Raw genomic sequence first — 22,947 nt, forward strand, 5'->3', positions numbered from 1 at the left:
TTAAGGTGTCTTTTATTAGATGCTATACTATGACAGTTGACAGGGGTGTGGCTCATTGTGAATGAATTGGGTATTGCGACTGACCCTTGGAAAGCAGCTACTAGCAGCCTGCCTGGTTACTGCTGCTCTTTTTTTTTTTTTGCTGTGTTGCCCCTGTTGCTTGAGTACTTCTTTCTATTTGTTACTTTTTCTTCTCCTTTTAATTCTGTCCCCATCTCCCTTATGTGCCACTCAGTGTGGTTATAAGCTGGCTAGAGCAATGGACTGCTGCTCCTTGAGCCTTCCCTCCACTTTGGTGCTTCCAAGCCATGTGATGAGCAGAGGTAACAATAACCTTAAAATTCTGACTGCTTTGGCTTGCACCAAAGATACCCCCAGTCTCATGTCCTGTCTCCAGCAGCGCCCAGGGAAATTAAAACTAGGACAACATGATGATCACATACAATGATGTGTTTGCTTACAGTACTTGCTGAGCTCAAGGGCTTCCCAAGCCAGGAGTGTTACCTTAGAGTTTGGTGTCCCCTGTGCAGCCACCATTGGCATCATCACAGCTGCTTTCCATTCCTGGAGCTCAGCTCTCAAACCCAGATGCTCCCCTGGTTTGTTGGGAGATGGCTGTAAAACCAGCAATACTGTGACTGCTTGGACAATGTGAGCAATAGGCCATAGCCAAAGCCACCCAGTGCTCTGAACCATGTGGGATGGGACTGCTCAGCTGTGTGTTGGTGGCCGTGTGCTGTAGCGGAGGTGCTCAAGAGGAAATCCATGGCACTGGTGGACCTCTGTGTGTGCAGGGGGGTGGCGTTCCTTAATTAGCCTCTTGTCCATCTTCCACGTTGGCTCCCACAGTGGTGACCAGTGTCACCCTCCTCTGTCCCTGGCTTGCAGGGCTCCCAGCTCAGTCACCTTCCGTGGAAGGAAGGTGAGGGTGCGAGCAGCCTGCACAATGCAGCGCCAGAGGCCACATTAAGATCTACCTGTGGCTCTGCCTCGGGAACACCCTCATGTTTTCCGTTCCCTGAGGGCATTTGCAGACAAAAGTGGCCTGGAGCATTTCTTTCCTTCCCCCCAAAAAGCATCCTGCCAGTACTTTGCAATGTCAGAAGATAATTCCCATACTGACTGGAAAGACGGTATCTGCTAAAGCAGTGGTGGCCATGCAGTGGTTGGCTTCTCAAAGTAACGTCAGTTTCTTCTCTTTAATTCACCATGGTGAATTGGCTACTGTTGTTCTGAGCCTGCATTGTGCCTTTTTGTCACTAAAGACATTGTAGTGCTTATGGCATTAGCAGTTACATAAGCTGGCTGTTTCCGAGGGGGCTTTGCTGTGGCATGATGCTCCTTTAGGGTTAGGTAAGAGCCAGCCACGGAGCAGGGGGATGTGAAAAAAAGATGCACATCTGTAGTCAAGAGACTTACTTGAACTTAACATGCCCTGCGGGAAAACCTGGATTTCGAAGTATTCATGTATTCTCTCTGGCTCCACAGATTAGAGGGGGACCGTGGGAAAGCTGCCAGGGCTTGGAGATCAATCCAGCCTTTGTAAATCTTTTCATCTGACTGGCGGCTTCATACAATTGAGTATTACCCAGTTTATTATTGTTCGTTGATTAAATTCCTGTTGGTCAACACAAATAATGCTGTGCAGGCTGTGCGTTAGTGGGATGGAAATTGGCATTGCAAAGCACTTCCTAGAGAAAGGCAGGGACAACCTGTCATTTAGAACTGCATTCAGGGGATGTTTTGCAAGGGGGAAAGGACAAGTCCCTCCATGCAAGTGGCTTCCCAGGCTTTTCTCACATGCCTGTGGAGGTTGAGCCTGCGGCAAGCGAGTGTAAGGATCAGGTCTCTGCTTTTCTGGTAGCCAGGGCAAGCGGCCTGAGCAGGGATATGCTCACCAAGCCCCATGTCTGCAGGGCTGGGGAGTCATGGTGTGGCGTGGACCCAGGGTGTATAGCCAGGATTTATGGGATGAAATTAGGAGGAGAAAGTCATCAGGAAATGTTTCCTCAAGGTGAAAGCTATTAGGCTGCAGCACAGTTCCTCGAGGGAAGCTATGGGCACTTATTTGGGCTGTGTTAAAATGAGAACATGAGAAAAAACTGGCTTTGGGGAGGAGATGGGTGGTATCAGTGGCTTCAGGGGGCTCCAGGGAGACATAAATACATCCCCCCCCCCCCCCCCCCAACAGTGCGTTTCTGGGAGGGATGGAGAGGGTTGTGAATGGGTCTTTTGTCTTTCTGCAGGGCAGAGTCTTCAGCTGAGGTTTGTGCTTAGGGGAGCTGTGGACTGCTTTCTGTCAAAGCAAGACTTTACCAGTGCCAGGCACTTGTCCCGGTGTGAGGCAGGAATCTGGTAGGCCCCAGGACAGCACTCCCTGAATACACTGGTCTTTCAGAATACTCTTTGTAAATACTGCCTGGCTTGTAAGGGAGGGCATAGGATGTATCTCTCAAGAGTGGGAGTAATTGGCAAATAAAATAGTTTGGGAACCTCCGTGCTAGTTGATCTGAAACATTTTTATGCTTTTATGAATGGTATTACCTTGAACATACATGTATTTTCTTTCCCCATCATTGTGCCTGAACCAAAGCGACCCCCTTTATCTTTGGGTGTAAGGATTCATCTCCCATCTCTATGCAATGTGCACTGCTAGAAAACGAGCCCACCTTGTTATTTGGGGAGGAGATATGGGATATCAGTGGCTTTAGGGGGCCTGTGCTTAGTAGTCTTTTTTTTCTTTTGACAAAGAGCTATCCTGTGGAAATAAGATCATTTTCCCTCTACTAGTTTTCATATAGTCCTGAGATGCAGACACAGAGGAGCCCCAGGTGACCCTCTGCAGTTAGCAGACAGGAGATGCCTGCAGCAACATGTGACTGGGAAGGAAGATGTTCATGTCAGGGTCCCTTCCTGTATCCCTTCCCTTTGCCCCAGCTCTGCCATGATGTGTGTGACCAGAACCAACTCATGAATTTGACACTATGAAGTGAGCAGGGTCCATGCTGCTGAGAGCCCACTCTTCAAGGCCAAAATGCAGAACATGCGTTTGAAAGCCAATGTGCAGTGGTTGATCCTGTGTGTGCCTGGTGCTGCTGGAGTGGCGAGGCCAAGAGTAAGCCGGGGAGGCCGCTTTGGAGACCCAGAGAAGTGCATGTTAACCTGCCTTGTGGGGAGCAGTCAGCCACCAGTCCAAAGGGCTTGAGTGAGAGAGAGGTAATGAACCTGTTAATAAATAACAGGGAAAGCTGGCTGTGTTGCATTGTTTTACTTTCTAATGTAACCTCAGGGAAGCATGGTAAAGGTTTGCACAGCCCTTTTGCACAGCCATAGCAAGTGCTCTTCGTCTTGTGGGATCAGAGGCTCTTCTGATTGCCTGCTCTCTCCATCATTGTGGGATTGGTTTTATTCTCCCCTGTGGCCAAATGCCTGGCTCTCCTGGGCAAGGTGACGGTGCAGTTCCCTGCTTTGCTGTAATCACTGGGAGACATCCTGCGGGATGCTCCCCAGCCACCTTCCCTCACAGTGGGGTCCTTCAGCCTCCCATGGAAAGGGTCAGGGCTGGCAAGCACCAGCTTTGTAGAGCACTTCCTAAAACTCTGGCTGAGGATGGCAGCATGAGAGTAAGTCACAGTTATCAGGGAGATTTATCTGAGGATTGACTTGCTGTTTCTAAGTGATTTATCCTATTTTATCATAGTAGCATTGTACTATTAACTTATTTTAAACCAGGTTTTGTTTCCCATTGTCTCATTATTTCAATCCAGCCCACTGATACACTGTAATCTGCTCTTCCATCTTGTTTCTACTCCCTTTAGACATTGTGCAGTTAGGATATGCTTAGGTATTGTCTAGCCTTTCTTTCCAGGCATTAATTATACGTTTACTGTATTCAGATTCTGAAGCCATACCATGTGTCACTCGCTTAGCTATCTGGAGTCTCTGCTTAGTTTTGGGTTATAGCATATTTTTGGCTGGCCTACTGCTGTTCCCAGCTGGCCCTGACAAAGCCCACGCTAGTTCAGCATAGCCAACATGTTACACTTGACAGCCGATCTCCTGGTTTAATTTCCTTTTGCTAATTCCCATGGCAGGGCAGTGGGTACAGGCAGGACAAGGAAGCAGGTAGGAAGTGGGGCAACACTGCTTTCCAAAACAAGGATTTCCGTTTACCCTTGTGTAAGAATACAAACAACAGTCTCTGTCCACTAATGTAATTTGATGGCACAAATGGGCTCCTCTGTGACCCAGCTTGATGCTGAAGTACAGTGAATTAACTGTACGTACTTTATTGTTTTTCCTGTCTGTACTGAGTCCTTAAAGATGTTTGTGAAGAAACACACCTTCCTCCCACCATTATGCTGTCGTTAGTATGACTTAAGTGAGTTAAATTACTAGGCAATTACAGCACGTAATGTTTAACTACAGTCTGCAGTAGGAAAGCATGAGGCTGAATGGTTTTCTACTGCTGGGTGGAAAAGAGAAGTTGGGCAGGGGAAGAGAGAAAAACCGCCTCAGAAAATACCCCAAATCAGAGGGGACAGGTAGAGTGGAGCAGGGTCTCCTTGGTGCCCTGAACCGCAGCAGAGCTTTGCTTCCTGAAGCACTGGTTTGATGGTAGAGACCAGCACATTAAACCAGCTAACTGGAAAATATTCATCCCAAATGGATCTATGGGAGAATATTGGGACCTGTGCAGGTACCCATCGTAGCTGGTAGGAGCCACTGGCTGTACAACTGCAGTGAATTTTGGCAAGTAGGACTGGGCGCAGGGTTTCTGCCTGCAATTTAGCAAGGCTTGGTATCCTTGGCCATAGAAATTTGTGAGTCTTTGATACAGAAGCGTACAATCCCTGACTCCAAAAGAGCTTAGCATGCAGGGATTTAGACATTCCCAGGCGATTGCCTTAAGCCATGGGCTCATGGCTATTTTAGGCTTTCTTCCTTTCTTTCTCTGAGGGTCTGACCAGAAATTTCATCCTGAGCTAAAAATGGCGTGAAGTTGGATGCTTGTGTTAAAAATGCTCTCTTGATACATCAGTATTTTCCTATAAAAACCTGCTTTACCTAAAAATTCCCAATCGGTGCTCAGCCCAATTAGTGTGGCAGGGGTGGATGATACCATGAAGCCATGCATCTTGCTCATCGCTTGGGCAAGAGCCCTTCCCTGCCAGCCCCAGTCGTGGAAATGAGGTTTATTACCAATATGAAAAAGCCAGCCATAACCGGATAAATGCTTTTTGCTGGAAAAAGGCCAGCAGCTTCTAGCACCTTTGCTACCTTGCACTTCTTTAGGCTCAGGGGGAGAGATGGTGGCAGCCAGCACTGGGGTCTGGATGTAGTGTGAGACAGCGTGGACTGGGGTAGGGGGTATAACAAATTCCTGGGCACACAATGAGTGAGCGTTGGGCTCTGGCGGGCCCCTGAGTGGAAGGACTTTGATCTGACTCCAGCCTTTTCCCACTGAGACATTGCTTTTGAATGCGTTCCTGCGCTCAGCCTTGCCGTGCGCGCTAGACAAAGGCAAGGAGAGTGGGGAAGAATGAGGAGGGGCTGTTTGCCCTTATCAGGGATGGTCGAGTGGCCCGAATCAATAGACCCTATTTTTCATTAACCTAATCGTTATTTTTTTCTCGCTGCCAATTATGTTTTTACTGTCAGTACTCAGAAGGGCATCATTTGCATCTATGAGATTTATTTTAATAGGTTACTTCCTGGATGTGGTGGGGGTATTTGAGGAGTGGAAATTAAAGTTCAATTTCTCTCTGGATGGAATAGGATTTTTGAGTTTTAATTATCACGGAGCTTGGATTCCTGGAGGTTGAAGACCACATTGGAAAGGCTGGATTCCATTGTGTGGAGTGGATAATTATGCAGCCCTCTCCCAGGCTCACTGCATTTATTGTCCAGAAGAATCTTCCCAAGCAAAAGGGGGGAGCAGATTTACAACCTAAAATGCATTTCAGAGCCTCCAAAAGTTTCAAGTTGATGTTTGCAAAGAAAGACAGTAGCAAATATTTAAGATCTTCTTATTTAGTCTTTTAACAAAAAAGCACACCATCAATTAATCTGCCATCTGCCTTTACCCCCACAGGTTGCTTAGGAAGTAGTTTTGTAAATTAAAGAGAGAACTTCTGCAGCTGGAATGCTTTGTGCTATCTGTTTCTAAGCAGGATTCCTTCAAAGGCAGTGGGAATTTCTGCATAAAATCTACCAGCCCATCTGTATGTACAATGTCAAACATAAAGTTTACAGCCGTCTGAAACTTGACAGTGCTTCTTACCTAGGAGGTAATGTTAATCTATCCAGGAGAAAATATTGAAAGATTCAAACAAACCTAAAACGTCAAAGTAAAATTCATTCACCACCCTTCTGTTTCACAAGGCTTTTGATTAACCTGATGTCTTTCCTGAAGGCTTTTTAACTAACCATTGGCGGTTAGAAAGTTGCCATGAAAATGAAGAAACTTCAGCAAAGTTTCTCTTTAAATACGGCGAAGGTTTTGCAACTACAGCAACCCTGCCAAATATTTCAAGGGTGGGATCAAATCTGCATGTGTTTGGGTGGGTTCAGATTTGAGGGCAAATGTCTTGTGCAGCTTTGGTCACTGTGATGAGTTCAAAGAGAAAAACACCGGTTGTGGATGCTCACTGTTCCTTCTTGCTGAGAGCTGTGTTGGCAATAGTGCCATGTGGAAACCGGGAAGCTGATTCTGGGATATGCTTGCGCTCATTTCGATGGATTTGCAAGAGGTAACTGGCAGGACACCTACGTGTGTAAACATTGCAGATCAGCCTGTTTTACAGAGCTTTCTGGCTGTGACAGTGACAAGGGGCTCTGAACCCAACTTGACTTTCATTTGTAACTCTTTTTGGTTTCACTAGTGCAAACTCAAGAATATTTGTGCTGCTGATAGCTACCTTCCTATCTTGAAAGATCATGTTGTTTTGGGGAAGATAACAAAGGTAGCAGCTTATTAGGGGGGTCTCTGGACTATTACAGTAGTTTAGGACAACCTGATCTCCATTCCCCACATACTCAGTTTTCAAATTAGCACCTCTGTACTTTCCCTTGTGCTGCCCTAAGACTCGTAGACACGAACACGGCTGTGTCTGTGGCCTTCTCTAGCCCTTTCCTCTGTCACAGTGGCTAGGAGCCCTGGCCGCAGTCAGACTGTCAGTGTTGCTGATGCCATTTCCTAACCCACATGGTTTCCTGGCATTCTGCAGCTTGTCTGTATTTACTGAGCTCCTCTTTTTTAGGCTCTTTCAGCTAGAGACCATATGTTGTTACTGTAGTCATACTGAGCCTCATGCATGTTGGCCGTCTGTGATTTAGGACTATGAATTTCTTTGGAAAAGCTGGAAATGATAATGCTTCAAGATAAGAATTCTCCTTTTTTTTTTGTGGAGGTACTAACTCTTGAAATCACTGGCTGTATTTAAAGCATCCAGCTGTTTCCAATATAACCTTTTTACTGCAACATGCCATTAGTATTGGAGGGCTCTACCCCAGCACTTGTTCTTCTCCACATGGTGTTGCTAGCCCTGCTTTCTCCTTTGCCAGCCACCATGCAGTTAGGTAGGAATTTCTGCAGGTGATGGAAAACCAAAATGTGTGGATGGTTTCAGATTTATTGAATCGGACATGCCAATCAAAGGCTGTTTAGTGATTCCATTTTTGCCTTCAAATAATTGTGGTGCTTGCTTTCTCGAGTGTAAGTGAAATAGCCTGAGATTTTCTCATGTGATATGTGGACAGGGTAGGCATGGAAACTGAAAGGCTCTCGGGGTCATGTAACCCATCCCTTTGCCTCAGGGCAGACTCAGCTATACCTAAACTACTCCTGACAGATGTTTGTCTAACCTGCTCATGAAAGCTACCTTCAGTGGCAATTCTACCACCTCCCAAGGCAATTTCTTCTAGCCCTTAAACACCCTTGTTGTTAGGGAGCTTGCTCTTCCTGTGTGGACATGGAAAACAATTTATTCACTTCATCTTTTTTTTTGACAATCATTTGCATATTTGAACCGATTACTACATCTATGTTTGGTCTTCTCAAGGCTAAACAATCTGGGTTCCTTTAAGCTCTCCTGCTGGATTATGCTTTCCACACTCTGATCCTCCTTATTTCTCTCCTGAATTCCTTCCAACTAGTCCGCATGAGTCTTGAAGCATGATGCCTAAAACTAGACACAGATCCCTGTTCAGGATCTTTAATAGCACCAATGAAGGAGGATTATGTCCCTTGTTTACATCCATGGCTCTTGTTCCTGCATCATGATATACTGCTTTTGCCCCTGCATGACGCTGATTTGTGAACAGTTTACAAACTGCAGTAGCCCCAAGATCCTTTTCCACAGAACTGCTGTGTATGAGGAATTGAAGAATGCTGCCTCAAAAGTTTAGGTTGACTTTGGCAGAGGCTTTGAGCATAGCATGCTGGCAATGGGATGGGTTTAGGTAGCCTTTGGTTGCTGTTGTAGAGAATGGGACAGTGACTGCTACAGCGGTAGCCCAAGTCAGGTGGGAAGAGTTGGGTTTGTCAGGTGGGAAGAAGGAATTAAGTAACTAGATGGGAAGTGGAAATGAGTGCAGCCTGTCCCCTTGGTTTCAGGGCTTTTCCCCCTGGGCCCATACCCTCTTGGTGAGTTCTAGAGGCTGCAGCATTCATCAAAGTGCTGCCAAAAGGAGGGTATGGAGCTAAGCAGGCTACTCTTCCTGAAGCCTCCAAACCATCCCAAATGTTTTGAGTTCTTTGTGGGCAGTGGAAAGCCACTAATCGGCTTTGGGGCTTTTTTTGACTGGGGCACGTGACCAAGCCATCAAGATTAAAGCAGCACGAGGAAGGAAAAGAGGCTTAAACAGCTGAGGGTGCCTGGCAGGTCATTTTAACCTTTTCATAATCATTAAAGCTGCAGAATCCCATTAGCAGCAACTTGCAGCTCCAGTCTCCAGATGAGTGCTGGTGACAACTTTCTGTGCATCTCTGCCTTCCCCTGTGGGAGAGTCCATCACAACTGTCTGGTAGCACTCAAACTTTGAGCAGAGAGTCTGGCTGTTTCTTCCTGTGCATCGAGGAGTCCATCTCACCAATGAGGAGCAATCCATGGGTCTATGAAAAGTGGAGAATTTATCTCTCTGTCTCTAAAATTAGACTCTCATTGAAGGTCCTGCTTAGGCCATACAGTGGTAGATCAGCCCTTGCCCATCTGTGGCAATAGCAGAGAGGTACAGGATAAGGAAGATTATGGTGATCTCCTAATTCACTGCTTTGGCACTGGTCAATGGACTATGGCTTTACTCTGCCTGAATTGGAGACAGCCAAAGATCCTACAGTGCAGCTATGACAGGGGAAGCAAAACTTTTTGGATGGAGCTACATTGACTAAGGCAGTCAAAAAGCCTCCAGTTTGTTGATGATACGCATCCTCTCTTACAAGTTTTTATGAGTGCAGTATCATGTTAAGTAGCCAGTCTGATCTGCCCCTGTCCTTTCTCCAGCTTCTGCATCTTTTGTTGTCTCCCTTCATATCAGCTAGGAAAAGCTGATAGCAACATGCTGGTACTACAGCGTCAGGAAGGGAGAATTGCTCTGACCCACCTGTGATTTGAACGTTGTTGTAGAATTGTCTTTTCTGTATTCAGGCAATCCTTCACTGAGTACATCTACATGGTTGCACAGTACACCCAGGTGAAGGTGCCATCTCTGCAAGGAGGCTTACAAAGAGAGCTGTGGAAAGCCCTGGAGAGCCACAGCAGCACTGTCTGTCCTTGTCCACTCCCAGCAGCAGAAGAGCTGCTACTGGTTGTCCATCCCAGGAGAGGGGAAGTGTGGTATCATACTACAGGATTGGAAAGTGTTTTACCACCTTCCCATTAACAGGTTTTATGGGTTGAGTGGGTTAGACATCCTGAAATGCAAGCGATTCCAGTGGTTCCTGCTGTGCTATTCCGTGATAGAAGGACAGCTCCCATGAAGATTGTAATGTAAAGTTCATCCAAGCACGAAGGAGAAACTGTTGGCCACTTTCTGATGGGACAAGACAGCTCTTTTCCAGCTGCACTGCAGTACATGGATATATACATGCGCATGCTCCTGCTTCCCTATCAGCCAACTCCTAATGAAATCCCAGTATCAGGATATCTTGAGCTCCTGTTGACAGTTGTCACGAGCAGATTTTTTGCTGTGCGTAGAGATGATGTCATGGCTCAAAGTCACAATAGGGAGCTATAAAATCTGAAATCAGAAGAGACTTTATCAAACAGTTACAGGCTGACTTGAGGCCGCTAAGCTCCCAGACAGGCCTAATCAACTGGAACTGAGTTGGGAATGTGTGGTCTTGAAAAACTTGAGAGCTCGTAGTTACAGGCTTGCTATGAAATGTTAATTAAATAGCTGCAGTGGCATATGTTGCATCCTGCCAGAGCAGCACTTAGCAGCAGCACAGCGCATTGCCAGTGCGTAACCACTGCCTTGTGAGAGTTAGAAAAATGTGTATTGCTAGAGACCAGATTTCTTTGCTATTTGTGATTGGACTGGTAACACACTTCTCTCTTGTTTTGACTAACGTTTGTGTACCTGTTCTATACCTGAGTTATCACCTGCACCTTAAAAATGAGGTCTCACAAAGACGGATGTTGTCATGGGTGGCTTTGGGTGCTCCATATGGGGCTTTTAGTTTTTTAACATAGTCTAATGCAATGTCTATTCAGTAAAAGTGTGCTGCATCATCTCAGCTATGAAAATAATGATATTTGGCCTTAGTTCTGTTTCTGTAAGTGCCCTCCTGACACCTCTTTAACGCTGCCCAGCAGAGTGCAGAGGAAACTGTTCCCTGCACAATCCACAGTGAATGAGGAGGTGGGACAAGAGGTAGAGCAGGTTGGTACGGTTTGCTTGCAGAATATCTTGCAAAGCTACAAAAGGAGCTTCTGTCTGTCATAGACCTTGTTGTTGCTTTATTTTCTTACCTCATCCCAAGGGAGACCCCAAATTGTGCACAACCTCCTACTGGAGAGGCATGAGGATTAGGGTTAGTAGAGTATGGTATTCTGGACCTGATAGAAGAGAAGGTAGTTGTAAGTCAGTGAGGTGGTGGGCAAGGGTGGTGGCTTTGTCCATCTCTCAGTAATTTGCTTTAATGACAATCTATGAAGATATGTGAGTTTCATCTGCTTCCTAGATGCTCTGAAAGAGTGCTGTTGCCTTAATAAATCAACTTCCTTACAAGAGCGCTGGCCTATTTTTCATCCTGCTTGTCTGTGTCAAGAAGCAAAACCAGCAGAGCAATACAAATCTGAAATATGGTGCTGAAGAGCAGAGGTATGATAAGAAAACTGCTGACTAACAGTAAAATGTTTTATTGAGCACAAGTGAAGGCCTTTTTATGAGATGATCTTTGATGGAAAGGAAGGAAGTGAAAATGTCAGCATCCCATCACATGAAGGAGAAGGTAGCAGCTGGCCACAAGTTGCTAACCTGGTAGAGCATCACTCCTTCCTGCATCTTTCCTCCTTGGGTTTGGATTATGGAGAATCCTGTTAGGATTCTCCTCTGCGGTGCATGTGAGGACAGTGCTGGAGTGGGGCACCGTGGTCCTGACCTGCCAGCCAGCACCCTATCACATTGCATAGCAGACATTGAAAAGACAAACCAAGCCTCAGTGGGATGGTGTGGAAGGGGACTAAGGCACCTCTGTTTGCTCAAGTCTGCTCATGCCAACTTGTTTCATATTGCCCAGGCTGGGTATAGGGACCATCCTGCTGTGAGCCCACCCCATCAGAGGGATCTTGGCAGCTTCCTCATCTCACCAACACCTACAATAACCTTTTCTTGCATCTTTTCTGTGAACAGCCCTAACTAAAGGGATTGCATTTTTTTCATACATTCATTTAAGTGCTAAAGCCTCATTATGAAAAGGTCTTAAATGAAAGTGTCTCAATCCCAACCATGTAGCTAGCACACAGACCTCTGCTCTGTGTGCTTATGGTTTGGAGAAATGACATACAAGGAAACAAAAATATATATAATTCATAGTATAATTCATAGTATTTACCTCTGACACATTCTTTTGATATCTCAGATGAGAATCAGAACAGTTCCAGTATCTCGAAGTGCCTTTGAAAATGGCACTGTTCTGTGTTCCACAGACTAAAAGTTTGTTTTCACTGTTGAAACAGTTTCTAATTTATGTTTTAAAAAAGCTTCAGGAGTCAGGCAGTTCCCTGCTCTCTCAGAGGCTGTTGAGTTAAAACAAGGTAGAGTGATTTGTCTTTCCTCAATTTAGCTGTAATGAGTATTAAGTGGTTTATCTATGTGGAAGAAAGTTACTGAGCTAGATTACATCCAGGTTGAATTATACCCCATTCCAGATGGAGTATGTATTTAAGACAGTAAATCTCGAGGAGGGCGGACAATAACAGTAATGTTCATTTTTAGGCTGGAATGTGACTCTTCTACCTCTCTTGGAGAAAATGTGCAGTGCTACATTCAGTTAGATTTTCAAAGGCTTTGTGAAGAAATGGGACTTCAGGTTTTACAGCTCTGAACAATTTAGCTTGAAGCATCTGCACTGTACAAGTGATCGATGGCTCATGGTGATTATGGTTCTCATACGTTTTGCTGTTGCAGGTAGCAGCCTGCAGGGCATGATGCCGTCTCTCTCCCCAGCCTTCTCTTCTGTACCAAGTACGATGGTTGGCTGTGACAGGGAGGGTGCTGGGTGTGAGGTGAGATGTTCTGATGGGAAATTTCTTCCTTCTGGTACCATCTGGTCCACTAAGGCACCCATTACTCATGCAGCTGTGCTTGTGGCCCTGAGGAGTACCTGGAGGAGGATGTGGTGTTGTTGGCATCCCAGGTGGCACCGACTGCCAGACCATCCTCCCAAAAAGCTTATCCTTGACCACCTTGCTTAGCCTTGACCATGTGTCCTTGGCCTTGTCTGCTTCCCTGATACTGTACCTCCTGTTCACTTGCTAGAGCTAGCTGGCATGGTTGACCAGCCAGGCTAGGGACAAGGTGTCAGGTCAGTGGCAAGGCTCCAGCAGGCATGGGTGGACTCAAAGTCGGTGTCATGAGGTGGTGGCTGGGTGGGTGTGCTGTGGATATGCCCCAGCATCCAGGTCTGGGAGCTACTCCTGCCAGTGAGGAGAGTGCACTGGGGCTGGTGAAGGTGGAGCATTCCTCACAGCGTGTGGCAGGCTTTGACAAGGCAATGTGGACCATTTGTTTAATTTTAATGAAGGGGATAAGGGGGGGTCCAAGACATCAGTGATTCAGCTCTGCTGCCTCTCCTGGGTGGGTCAGCAGGGCAGTCCTTGCCCTATGGCTCTGGGGGAGGCAGGAGAGGAGGGAAGCTCTGATAAGAGGAAGGTCAGAGGCAGAAAAATGTTTGGAATGTGTTTCTTGATCTAATATGGGAGAGACGCAGCGTAGGGCTTCACTGCTCAGCCCGGCAGTGTTACTGCCTGCTGTCATGAGAGTTATGGGGTTTTTAAACCTGAGATCAAGATGCAGATGGCTCACCTGACACCTACTTCAACACAGGCAGGTCCAGAAAATGGAGGCAATTAGTCTCTGAGGGCACAGCAAGGATGGTGATGGCTCTGAGCGCTGTTTCTCAGCCTTTGCCTGAGACAGAGCATCTTCTGCTGACAAAAAACCTCATTTGCTTTCTTTCGTTTCCTCCATATATTTTATGTTGCTGTGGGGTATTGTCTCACTGAGGTGAGATATTGGACATGATTTGGGGTTGAACAGTAGTGTTTGAAGAGTTCTAGTAAATCTCTGAGCAGGCTTTCAGGACTGGTGGTAACTGTTGTGTCCTGGGGATGCAGGGGTTGCCTTCCCAAGGAGTACTCCTTTTTTTTTTTTTTTTCAAGGGATATGAAACCAAAGTGAGGAAATTATTCTCTCTCAATTTCCTTTTCTTTGGCAGATGTGCTCTATTCTTTTCATCAACCAACCAGTCGGTCCTTGTAGCATTTGGGGCCTGACCACAACAGCTTCTGTGTCACCATTCATCTACTTAACATACATTTCCTTTAGGTGTTAGCAGTGCTAGAACCCACCACAAGCACATTGAAGAGGTTGCTCATGAAGTTCAGGTTGCCAGCCTCTACCTTGGGTAACTTCCTGCTGTGCTTGAATGCAGAGCTGCTGGAGAGGACCTGCTGCAGTTTGTCTGTTCTCCATTGGCACAGAACTGTGAGAAAAGAGCTGGTTTGCATCAGAAATAAGACCCATAAGCTTTTTGGGTTTTGGTTGCTGTGGATGTGGTGTGGTATCTCACAATATAAACACTTGGCAGTGGGAAAAGAATACAAAGGTGAGGGGGATCACTGCATGTAGTAGGCTCCCTGCCACCTGAGAAATGGGTTTGGGCTACTAACGGGCAGCAGGATTAATCAGGGCTATGGTTCTTGTGGAGTCCATGTCTGTTACTGGCATCACATTGAGATCTTTAGCATTATCTAGCATTTTTACACTTGTTCATGCAAGTGTTGCTGCCTGTGCAATTTATGCTCACAGGGGCTGTGCTTAATCCAGAGGCATATCTCTGATTCCCAGGCAGGCATGGATGGAGCATTTCTTTGACACCACTTTGAATGCTTCCTTGAAGCTGCTTTGAATGCACCAGTACTTTGAGATAAAAATCAGGATCTATTCTATCAGGATCACTGCATTCATTGTGTAGAAGCACTTGACTTTGCTGCTGCCCTGGCAGAATGTAGGTACAGGGCAGGCAGGGAAGGACACCTTATCTGACCAGATCTACTGATGGAGGCTGTTGTATGCAGCACATGAGTGGAGTCTCTGATTGTCTTCAGATAGACCTAGAGACTGTTCGTGGAACTGTTTAGCCAGTGTTACTGGACTCAATTTAGGGGTAAGTTAACGAAGTGTGGTGGCCTGGGGTACAGAGGTGGTCAGACCAAGGGGTCTGTGGTCCTCCTGGCTTTGCATTTAAGATACTCTGAAGCCCCTCTTGTCCTGCTGGAGGACAGGTTCATTACTAATTCAGCAAGTTGTTCAAGCTGATGCTGAATCTTGCTGACTTAAGCACCAGTCTTCAGCAGCATTATACTCACCACCTTTTGATATGCATGACTAAATTCATGATGCTGTTGGCACGGGGCTTTGGCAGGGAAGGTGCTATGGATTGATCCTATAACCTATATAAGCTACTTGGTTTGCCCTCTTCTCCTCTGACCTGGAGACCCCTCCCATATTGGGGTTGTGGTTGGACGGTTTGTGGTCCCTGCAGCTGAAGGTGATACTGCTGTGAACCTTACCACCACTTGAACTGTTCACTGGACTTACATAGCTTCCTACAGTGTCATCCTAACCTTTTCCGTGAGGACAGTTTGGATTTCCTCAGTTTGGACAAAGAACAATCCAAACAAAAAAGGGAGCATGTTTCCTCTGAGAGTGTTTGTGCTTTAGATGGGCACTTGACTTGATCCATCCTGCTGTTCCTTTATGTGCGGTTTGGCTCTTGTTTATGGCAGCATTTTTTCAAGCTTATTCCAATTATTCTCTTGAATGGTCAAAGCACTCTCAGTGATTAACTGTAGCCTGCATGCTAGCTCTTCTGCTAAACTGCCCCCAGAGTGGCCAAGAAACAGTATCCAGGCTTGTGCTGGAGTGCATTCGGCAGCTACTGGCAAAGGCAAAGACAAGCTGTTTAGCACAGAGCCAGCCTAAACTTCATATGTGTGCATGGGCGCATGTTTGCGTGTTGGGAGATGCAGGCAGTGGTGCCTGCTAACCACGGTGGGGCTGATCCTGAAAGGTGCTGGCAGTCGGCAACATGCACCAGCCAGCATCAGCACTGTTTGCCTTAATACCCTCTTGCTCATTGTCTCATGCTTGGTGAGAAGCTCTGTGGTTGAATAGTGGCTTTTGCAGTCATACCGTGATAAATGAAATGAGGTAAAATATAATTCCATTTTGCAGAGCTCCTTTAGCAGTGCAGAAAATGTTTGGGGTGTTTTGTACGCTTAAGCTGCAAAACCTTTTTCCTGCTGCTGTAACAACTCTCAGCCTCTGCTACCAAAGTGCAGGAGAAATTCTGCAAACATCTGCATGTCTGCAAGGAACTATTGGAAACCACTAAGCTGTGATGAAAATGGAGAAAAGGTTTTCCCAGGTTCCTTTATTTTCTTCCCTTGGAATTTGCAAGTGTGTTGCTTCAAAGTACATTTCAAACCAAGAATCAGATATTTTGGAGAGCAGTAAGCCACCCACATAGGTCTCCAGTAAGTTACCTTATACACCGGGTCACCCTATCTGGTGTTGCTGTCTTATTGCAATGGAAAACTGGCCATTACATTCTTTAAGGTTGAATATTGCTGTTTTATGTGAGGGTTTTCTGTATTTTATTCTCCTGGAATTTTTCTGTTTAGTATTATGTGCTTCCACTAGAAAAAACAGATGTCCTGGGCAGGTACTTGCTGTGTGCGTGCTGCAGCTCTGCGGCCTTGCTGTACACAGTTCCTCCCCTTTTACAGCACTGGAAATTGTGGCAGTGATCTCCTTGTAGGGCTGTGCCAGCAGCTTATTTTTGTGAGGTTTTCAGTTGTTTTTGAAAGAAAAAAGGCACGTGTGAGGAGGGGTTGTTTGTTCAAGCCTAAAAGGAAACATCTTGTTCTGTTGTTGAATATTTTGATACATTTTACGTGAACGAGAATGGCTTTTTCAAAGCCAAATTACTTGTATAAAATCATGAAAGACAGTATTTCAACTTCACTTTCCTTCTCTGCTCGCTCACCCCCAAACCAGGTGGCACTGACATGAATTCACAGAAGATGTTGCTGTTGCTGAATCTCAGCTTTTAGTGAAAATCACTTTTTGCTGAATCCCTTACTCACCTTATGCACTTGGGGTTTTATTCTTTTGGTCTTTCTCAACAGTGCTTTCCATGGAGTGGGAAAACGTGTCGCTGTCAGTACTTGCCTGTAGCACAAGAAGCTTAAATGTGTTTCTTTTCTCTTTTCCTAAAGATTCGTCTTCCAACTATATCAGGCAACTTGAAACAAAAGTGAAACTGCTGGAGGATGACAACAAGCTGCTTTCCCAGGTAGGTTTTTTATTTCCTTGTAGATATTAGTGTGGCTTAGTTTTCCATATAGTTGTGTCCGACTGCCCACTTGAACGCACAAAGGCGTGGACATCCTAACAGTGGAGGAGCATAATGGACTTTTCATATCAAGCACCCACTGATGAAATTTGGTTTCCTTTTGTTAAAAAAAGAAAAAAAGAAAAAAGAAAAAAGTAAACCCTCTGTTAGTGTCTGTGTCTGTTTCAGAGATGCCTCCCTGCAGAACACCTTGATCTACTGCTGCTCTAGGGGATGCTGCGAGGGTCTGGTGCTGCCTATGCCCTTGCTGTAGGATTTTGTCTTTGCTTGCCCATTTACATTGACTTTTATCTTGTTAAAAAAGGAGGCTGTAGTCAAAAGACAGCCTTGGGAATAGTTTTGTGCGGTGCTGGCTCCCAGCTTTTATTTGAGATCTTGCTTAAATCTGAACAGACCTCTCTAAACTGGCACTTCTTGCTTGCATCTGCCCTTCAAAGTCTACTCCACGTGCCAATGGGCTTTTGATCACTCCTGGTGCTTACCTGTCTGTATACAGCAATGTCAAGCAGCGGGAAGAAAACAGCCATTCTGTCTGGTATGTCCCCTGGATGCCCCCGCAAAACACTGCTTACCGTAGATAGGGGTGGCTTTGCTGAATTCAGCTGTCTGTTTAAACTGATGGAAAAGTTAGCCTTTTTCTCTTGTTCTTTGCATCCTTTCACTGTTGTATGTTCTACCTCCCTCACATTTTAAAGGTTTTTTCTATACTTTGCTTCTTACTTCAAGCACTGAGTTTCATGGTCATTTTGTTCTAGATTCTTCCCAATTATGAAGACTGCAATAAAAAAAAAACCCTTCAATTATTTAAAATTAAAAATACGTTTTTGCCAGTTTATGTTGTGCTGATCTTTGCATTTCACCAAGTCTGAAGACAGACTGCTCCAGGATCCATGCTTCTAAAACATCTCTGTTAAAGGATGAAGGATCTATGCTTACTGAAATGTCAGTAAAATAATTTTGTCAAACCTTGATTTTACTGAAATACACATTTTAAACTGACTGTGAGCTTTTTTTGACAATTACCCCAAGTTTCCAGTGTGCTCATTGGCATTGCTAGCTGTGAAACAAAACTGACAAGGCACCAAAGCGTTAAAGCCCCCAAAGGGTGCTCAACTCAACAGCTACCGAGTGGCTTCATGTATTAATCAATTGCTAATTCAATTTTAACTCCCTTTGTCTTTTTCCCAACCGTGAGAAAGCTGGCGGCAGTTGAAACCCCAAGACCATTTAATTGGAGCTATTGGTAAGCAGACGGGCTGTGTGTAGGTAGCTGGAATGCATATGGATTCAGGAATGGGCTTTATATGCCCTTGGCCCATCTTTGTCCTGCCACAGCTGAGCATCAGATCTGCCTTATAAGGTCAAAAAAAAGTGGCTGGTAATTAATGGATGGTAAATTAATAGTGGCTGAATAGCTGCCTGGACTTACTGCATTGAGAAGATGAAGCCCAGTCAGTCTGGGGGTGCGTGGGGCTCAACCAGTCCCACGAGCCCTTCCCCTTCTTGCTGTCCTGGGTGGGAAGGCTGTGCCTTTTCCTCCATGTGTCTCTCCTCAGGTGTCCTCACCTTTCAGACTGTGTCACTATGGATGTTTGAATCCAGGAGGGAAATGATTTTAAAACAGCTCTGTGCTATGGTGAAAGCCAGTTGCACCCCCCCCAGCAGCAGCAGGCACCAATGCCAGCCTGCCTGTGACCTTCCGTGCAGCCCCTGTGCGATGTCTTAATGGCCCTCCAAAAAGACCAGGATCTGATCTATTTTAGATCACACTCAGGAATACTTCTTTTTATCATGTAAAGCTTTCCTTAGGGCAGCAGGAGAAGAGTTGAAGCTACCACAGTCTGGGTAAACTCCTTGGGAATACTGAGCTCCAAATCTGTCATGCTGCAAACCTAGATTCATTTTTTTTCTCTTTCAATGAGAAAGATGAGGAGAATCTGTATAGACACAAACTCACATGCATACATACATATTGTTCCCAGCACTTTCTTGGAAAAGTATAATCCACTTACTGTATTCTTACTTGCTCCATCTGATTGGAAAGTGTTTAGCTGTTACTATGCGGATCTTGGGATAAGACTCTAGTCAAATAGGATCCTGGCAAACTTTCTTCTGTTTTTAAAGCTGCCTGGTGATCCTGGCTGTTTGAACTCTGCAGTGCCAAACTGGCTTGTCAACACCAAAGTCACATTTTAACTCGGCTTGGCTTTCTCCCTGGGAGTATTGACATTGCAATAATGTTTGCAGTCTGGTGTCAAGAAGTTCTATCACCAGCATGCTGAGGAGTGATGAAACCTGACGTCCTAAGTAACAAACAGTGCCTGTGCATTAAAGGATTAACAAATCAGTAGTGGTTATGGAAGTCTTTCTGGCTTCTCTCCAAGTGCTAAACATAGAGCTGAAATGGCGCTTCATCCAGAGACACCCGAGAAGGCTGGTGCTGCGAATGATATTGGAAGTTTACAGGAGGATTTATATTACAGTGTCTAGTGACACACTGCCTCTGCTAGGTGGTGCATCCTGAGTAAGATTTCTTGTGTTATCTTCTTCGGCATCTGGGGCTGAAAGCTATGCTGAGAGGTACTGCCTTTGTACCACCTTCAGGAATGGGATTAAGTTGGTGTAGGGGTCCCCAGCCTGCACTTTTTCTCCTGCTTCCTGACATCTCATTTCTCTTCCTTCAGAGGAAGAGCTCTCCAGCCCATGCTGAGGCAGCTGCTCTGCCCTGTATGTGTTTCCTACTGTTTCCTGCTGTAGCGCAGGCATGCTGGGATTCACAGTTCTGTTTTTCTGGTGACTCATTTGAGCAGATCAATGGCGAAAACTTTTCCTTCCCTTGGGAGATCAAGAGGTACCATCTCATGAGCCACACTTTGCAGTAGGAGGAAATTCAGTGGAGAAGTGGATGTTACTTACGATATCCATGTATGGATTTATCTGGTTCTTTTGGTTTCTAGGTAAGGAGATCTGTATTTGCAGCTGGGAAGTGAGCTTGTGACATTGTTAACCCATCAGTAATCATTGCTCTTCCCACTCTCCTTTCTCTGAGCAGAAATGACCTCAGCTGTATACCTTTCTTTGACTCAGGTTTACACTGTAATGTTTTGCTAGCATTGTATTTGCTTATTAAAATTTGTTAAATTTGTTAATTTAAATTTGTTAAATTTGTTAACATTGCTGGCTTTGTTAACTAGGAAGTCATGCTCTTGGATAGCATTGCTGTGCTGGCAAAATCCCTGCCAGCAACTGTAACAATGTACAGCTTTTGTTGCCCTGGTCTATATGGGCTAGGGAGATGTAGTAGTGCATGCCACTACCGGAAAGGGCCCCTTAATGCCTGCTCACCGATGGTGGTAGGTCCCTGTGATGTAAGCACAATGGCAAAGCCCCTACAGTTGAGATGGGGACATCAGTGTCCTAGGGTAGATAGTGTCAGCCTTTCTCACAAGTGTAGCTGGTTTCTGGAAGTTTTAGTTGAGGTGTATTGAAGATGAATGTAAGCTCTGAGACATGTTGGGTGTTGGCTTCGGAGAGCTTCACAGGCATCACTTTTGTAGTCTCACATTCTCTAGGGAGGAAGTGCACTAAGTTCTGCAGTGTGCATGCAATTAATTTATGCAAGATCAGTGGGAGAAGTCCTGCTTTTCCACTGTGTCATTGTGGGAAGTGCCAGAAGAGCTGGTGTTAATGTCTCTTTTGCAGTGTCTGGTTTACATGAGAGTGCCTTCTATATTGCTAAGATACAACCCCTGAGATGGGAGACCATATTTGCTTTCCATTCCTCTGAGCTGAAAGTGTCTAAGCAGAAAATAGACCCCTTAAGCCACCTCACACTGCCCGTAAGCTAAAAATGAATTTGTAATTACACCCTTTCCCCTCAAGATTAGACAAATCTGGTTTTGTGAGCTTTGGGAGCTCCAAAAGTCAGTTCTGGTTAGCTTTAGGAACTAATGTATACATTTTAGAGATAGTAACAGTAACAAACTTCTGACCATTCTTTTACATTATTTTGCTGTTTCAGCCATTCCGTACAATGGCAGGGATTGGGCACTTTTAACTAAAACTGAAGTTTACAGGCTTTGTGGACTCATCACTGTGTTCTTCCTCCTCACAACTAAGTCCTATGCACCATGGGTTGGCTGTTGGAACTTCTTTTGGTTTATAGTCTCTATTGAGCTGTGTCTGCCTTTTTCCTTAAGAACAGGGATGCCAGAGGCATTTTCCTACTCAAAGGTTCCCAGGGCAGGTTGCACACCTTTGTTTCAAAAAGCCCAGCTTTGAACAGAGCAGATGTATTGGGGTGGTGAGACTCAGCATAACTGGATGTTTGACAGTAAGGTCCTGGTACATCTTTCAGCGAAAATTTCAGGTCCCCTGGTCCACATCAGAAATACAAAAAGTTCTTCCCTGGGGAGTGGACAACCCTTGGGATTTATGAGGAACATGAGATTATTTAATTAAAATCACCAAATAGGCTTCATTATTACCAGCACTTCACAGCATTTCAGCGTCTCCCTGCTAGCTGATGGGGATTTAGAGTATCCTTGGAAGATCTTCAGAGCATCCCTGGAAGGTTTTGAAAACTGCAGTTAGTCTTATTTTTAAGACACTGCATGCTTAGCCTGAATTAAAAGAAGGCTGCAGCTGTACAGGTAGTAAAATAACAGTAAATAAGTCCTGTAAACATTGCTATTAAAACAGAGCTGAGGGTTTTGAACTGGCAACTTCCATGGCAAGGGCTTCTACAGGCTGCCTCAATTCTTCTTTGGCAAATGTGAATTTGGCGCAACATGCACTCAGCAGGCAGTTTCTAGCATATTGTTCTGAAAACGAGGGGGAAAAACTGAACCCCAGGATTGAAGAGAACCTGAGACTCGTTAGTACTGCAAAGAACAAAGATGTAAATGCATTCAGCAGAGAGCTTGATCTCTTTCTGAACAGCAGAGGACAGAGGAGAGAGGAATTGCCCACAGTGTGCTGGCTGGCTCCAGGAGAGTCAGAGTGCAATTTCCTCCCTTGTTTTATTGTCACTTTTGTGCCAACTCTGCCATTAGCAGCTCCTGCTTGTGGAGCTGCCTTTCTGCTCTCAGAGCTGCTACCGGGTCTTAACATTTGGGCCTCTCTTTGAATTGCGGCTACAGGGTTTTGTTGCGAGGCCATTGCTTGTGCCAGGAGTGTTGCACATTCCACACAAAGTGGAACAAAATTACAAACTGTCTTATTTCCCCAAAGTCTACCTACTGTTTGTGTGTGAGGAAGATAAGTATAATTGCTTTAATTTAAGGTCTCACAAGGGAAATGTGATTTTTTTGTAATAGGAAGCAACTCAGACAGACATGAAAGCTTTCCAGTGTGTTTGGTCTCCATTTAAATTCAGAGTACTGAAGAGGACATGCCCTAGGTTACCTTATTACCGGTTTTATGTGCTTTTTAAATGTTTTGCTGCATATTGATTTTAACTAATCAAAATGGAGATACATATTTGGGGACCAAGCCAAATATTTCTTTAAAATCAATGGTAATTCTTTCTGTAGGACTCCATTCATTTTGAGTATATGTCATGCAGAACCAGATTTTCATGAGGCCTTTCATGAGACCACTCTCCAAACTTTGTTTTAGGCCTGTAATTGCATTGCATTTTGCTTACATGTGTAAATGCAATAGATGTTAACAGAATCCACCTTCCACAGCTTCCTTAGCTGTGACAGTACTATGTCCCAAGTGTGTTTCATTTCACCTCCTTCTTATATGGTTTAAAATGACAAGACTGATCTGACCAATTTGCTATCAAATAAACAGAC

The 22,947-nt window shown here is 45.1% G+C and overlaps 1 protein-coding gene across 2 annotated transcripts in view; it reads left to right on the plus strand.

Moving 5' to 3' along the window:
- Nucleotides 1-22,947, plus strand: part of CCDC85C (coiled-coil domain containing 85C) — a 105,676-nt gene that overhangs the window by 49,082 nt on the left and 33,647 nt on the right. For both annotated transcript variants that reach the window (XM_057398974.1, XM_057398975.1), the window contains exon 2: nt 17,010-17,086. In XM_057398974.1, coding sequence (XP_057254957.1) covers nt 17,010-17,086 — 77 coding nt within the window. The remainder of the gene's footprint in view (nt 1-17,009; nt 17,087-22,947) is intronic.

The sequence above is a fragment of the Pezoporus wallicus genome, unplaced genomic scaffold (assembly GCF_028554395.1).
Source record: "Pezoporus wallicus isolate ANWC-B61680 ecotype Strahan unplaced genomic scaffold, APGP_CSIRO_Pwel_v1 contig_8218, whole genome shotgun sequence".
NCBI lineage: Eukaryota > Metazoa > Chordata > Aves > Psittaciformes > Psittacidae > Pezoporus > Pezoporus wallicus.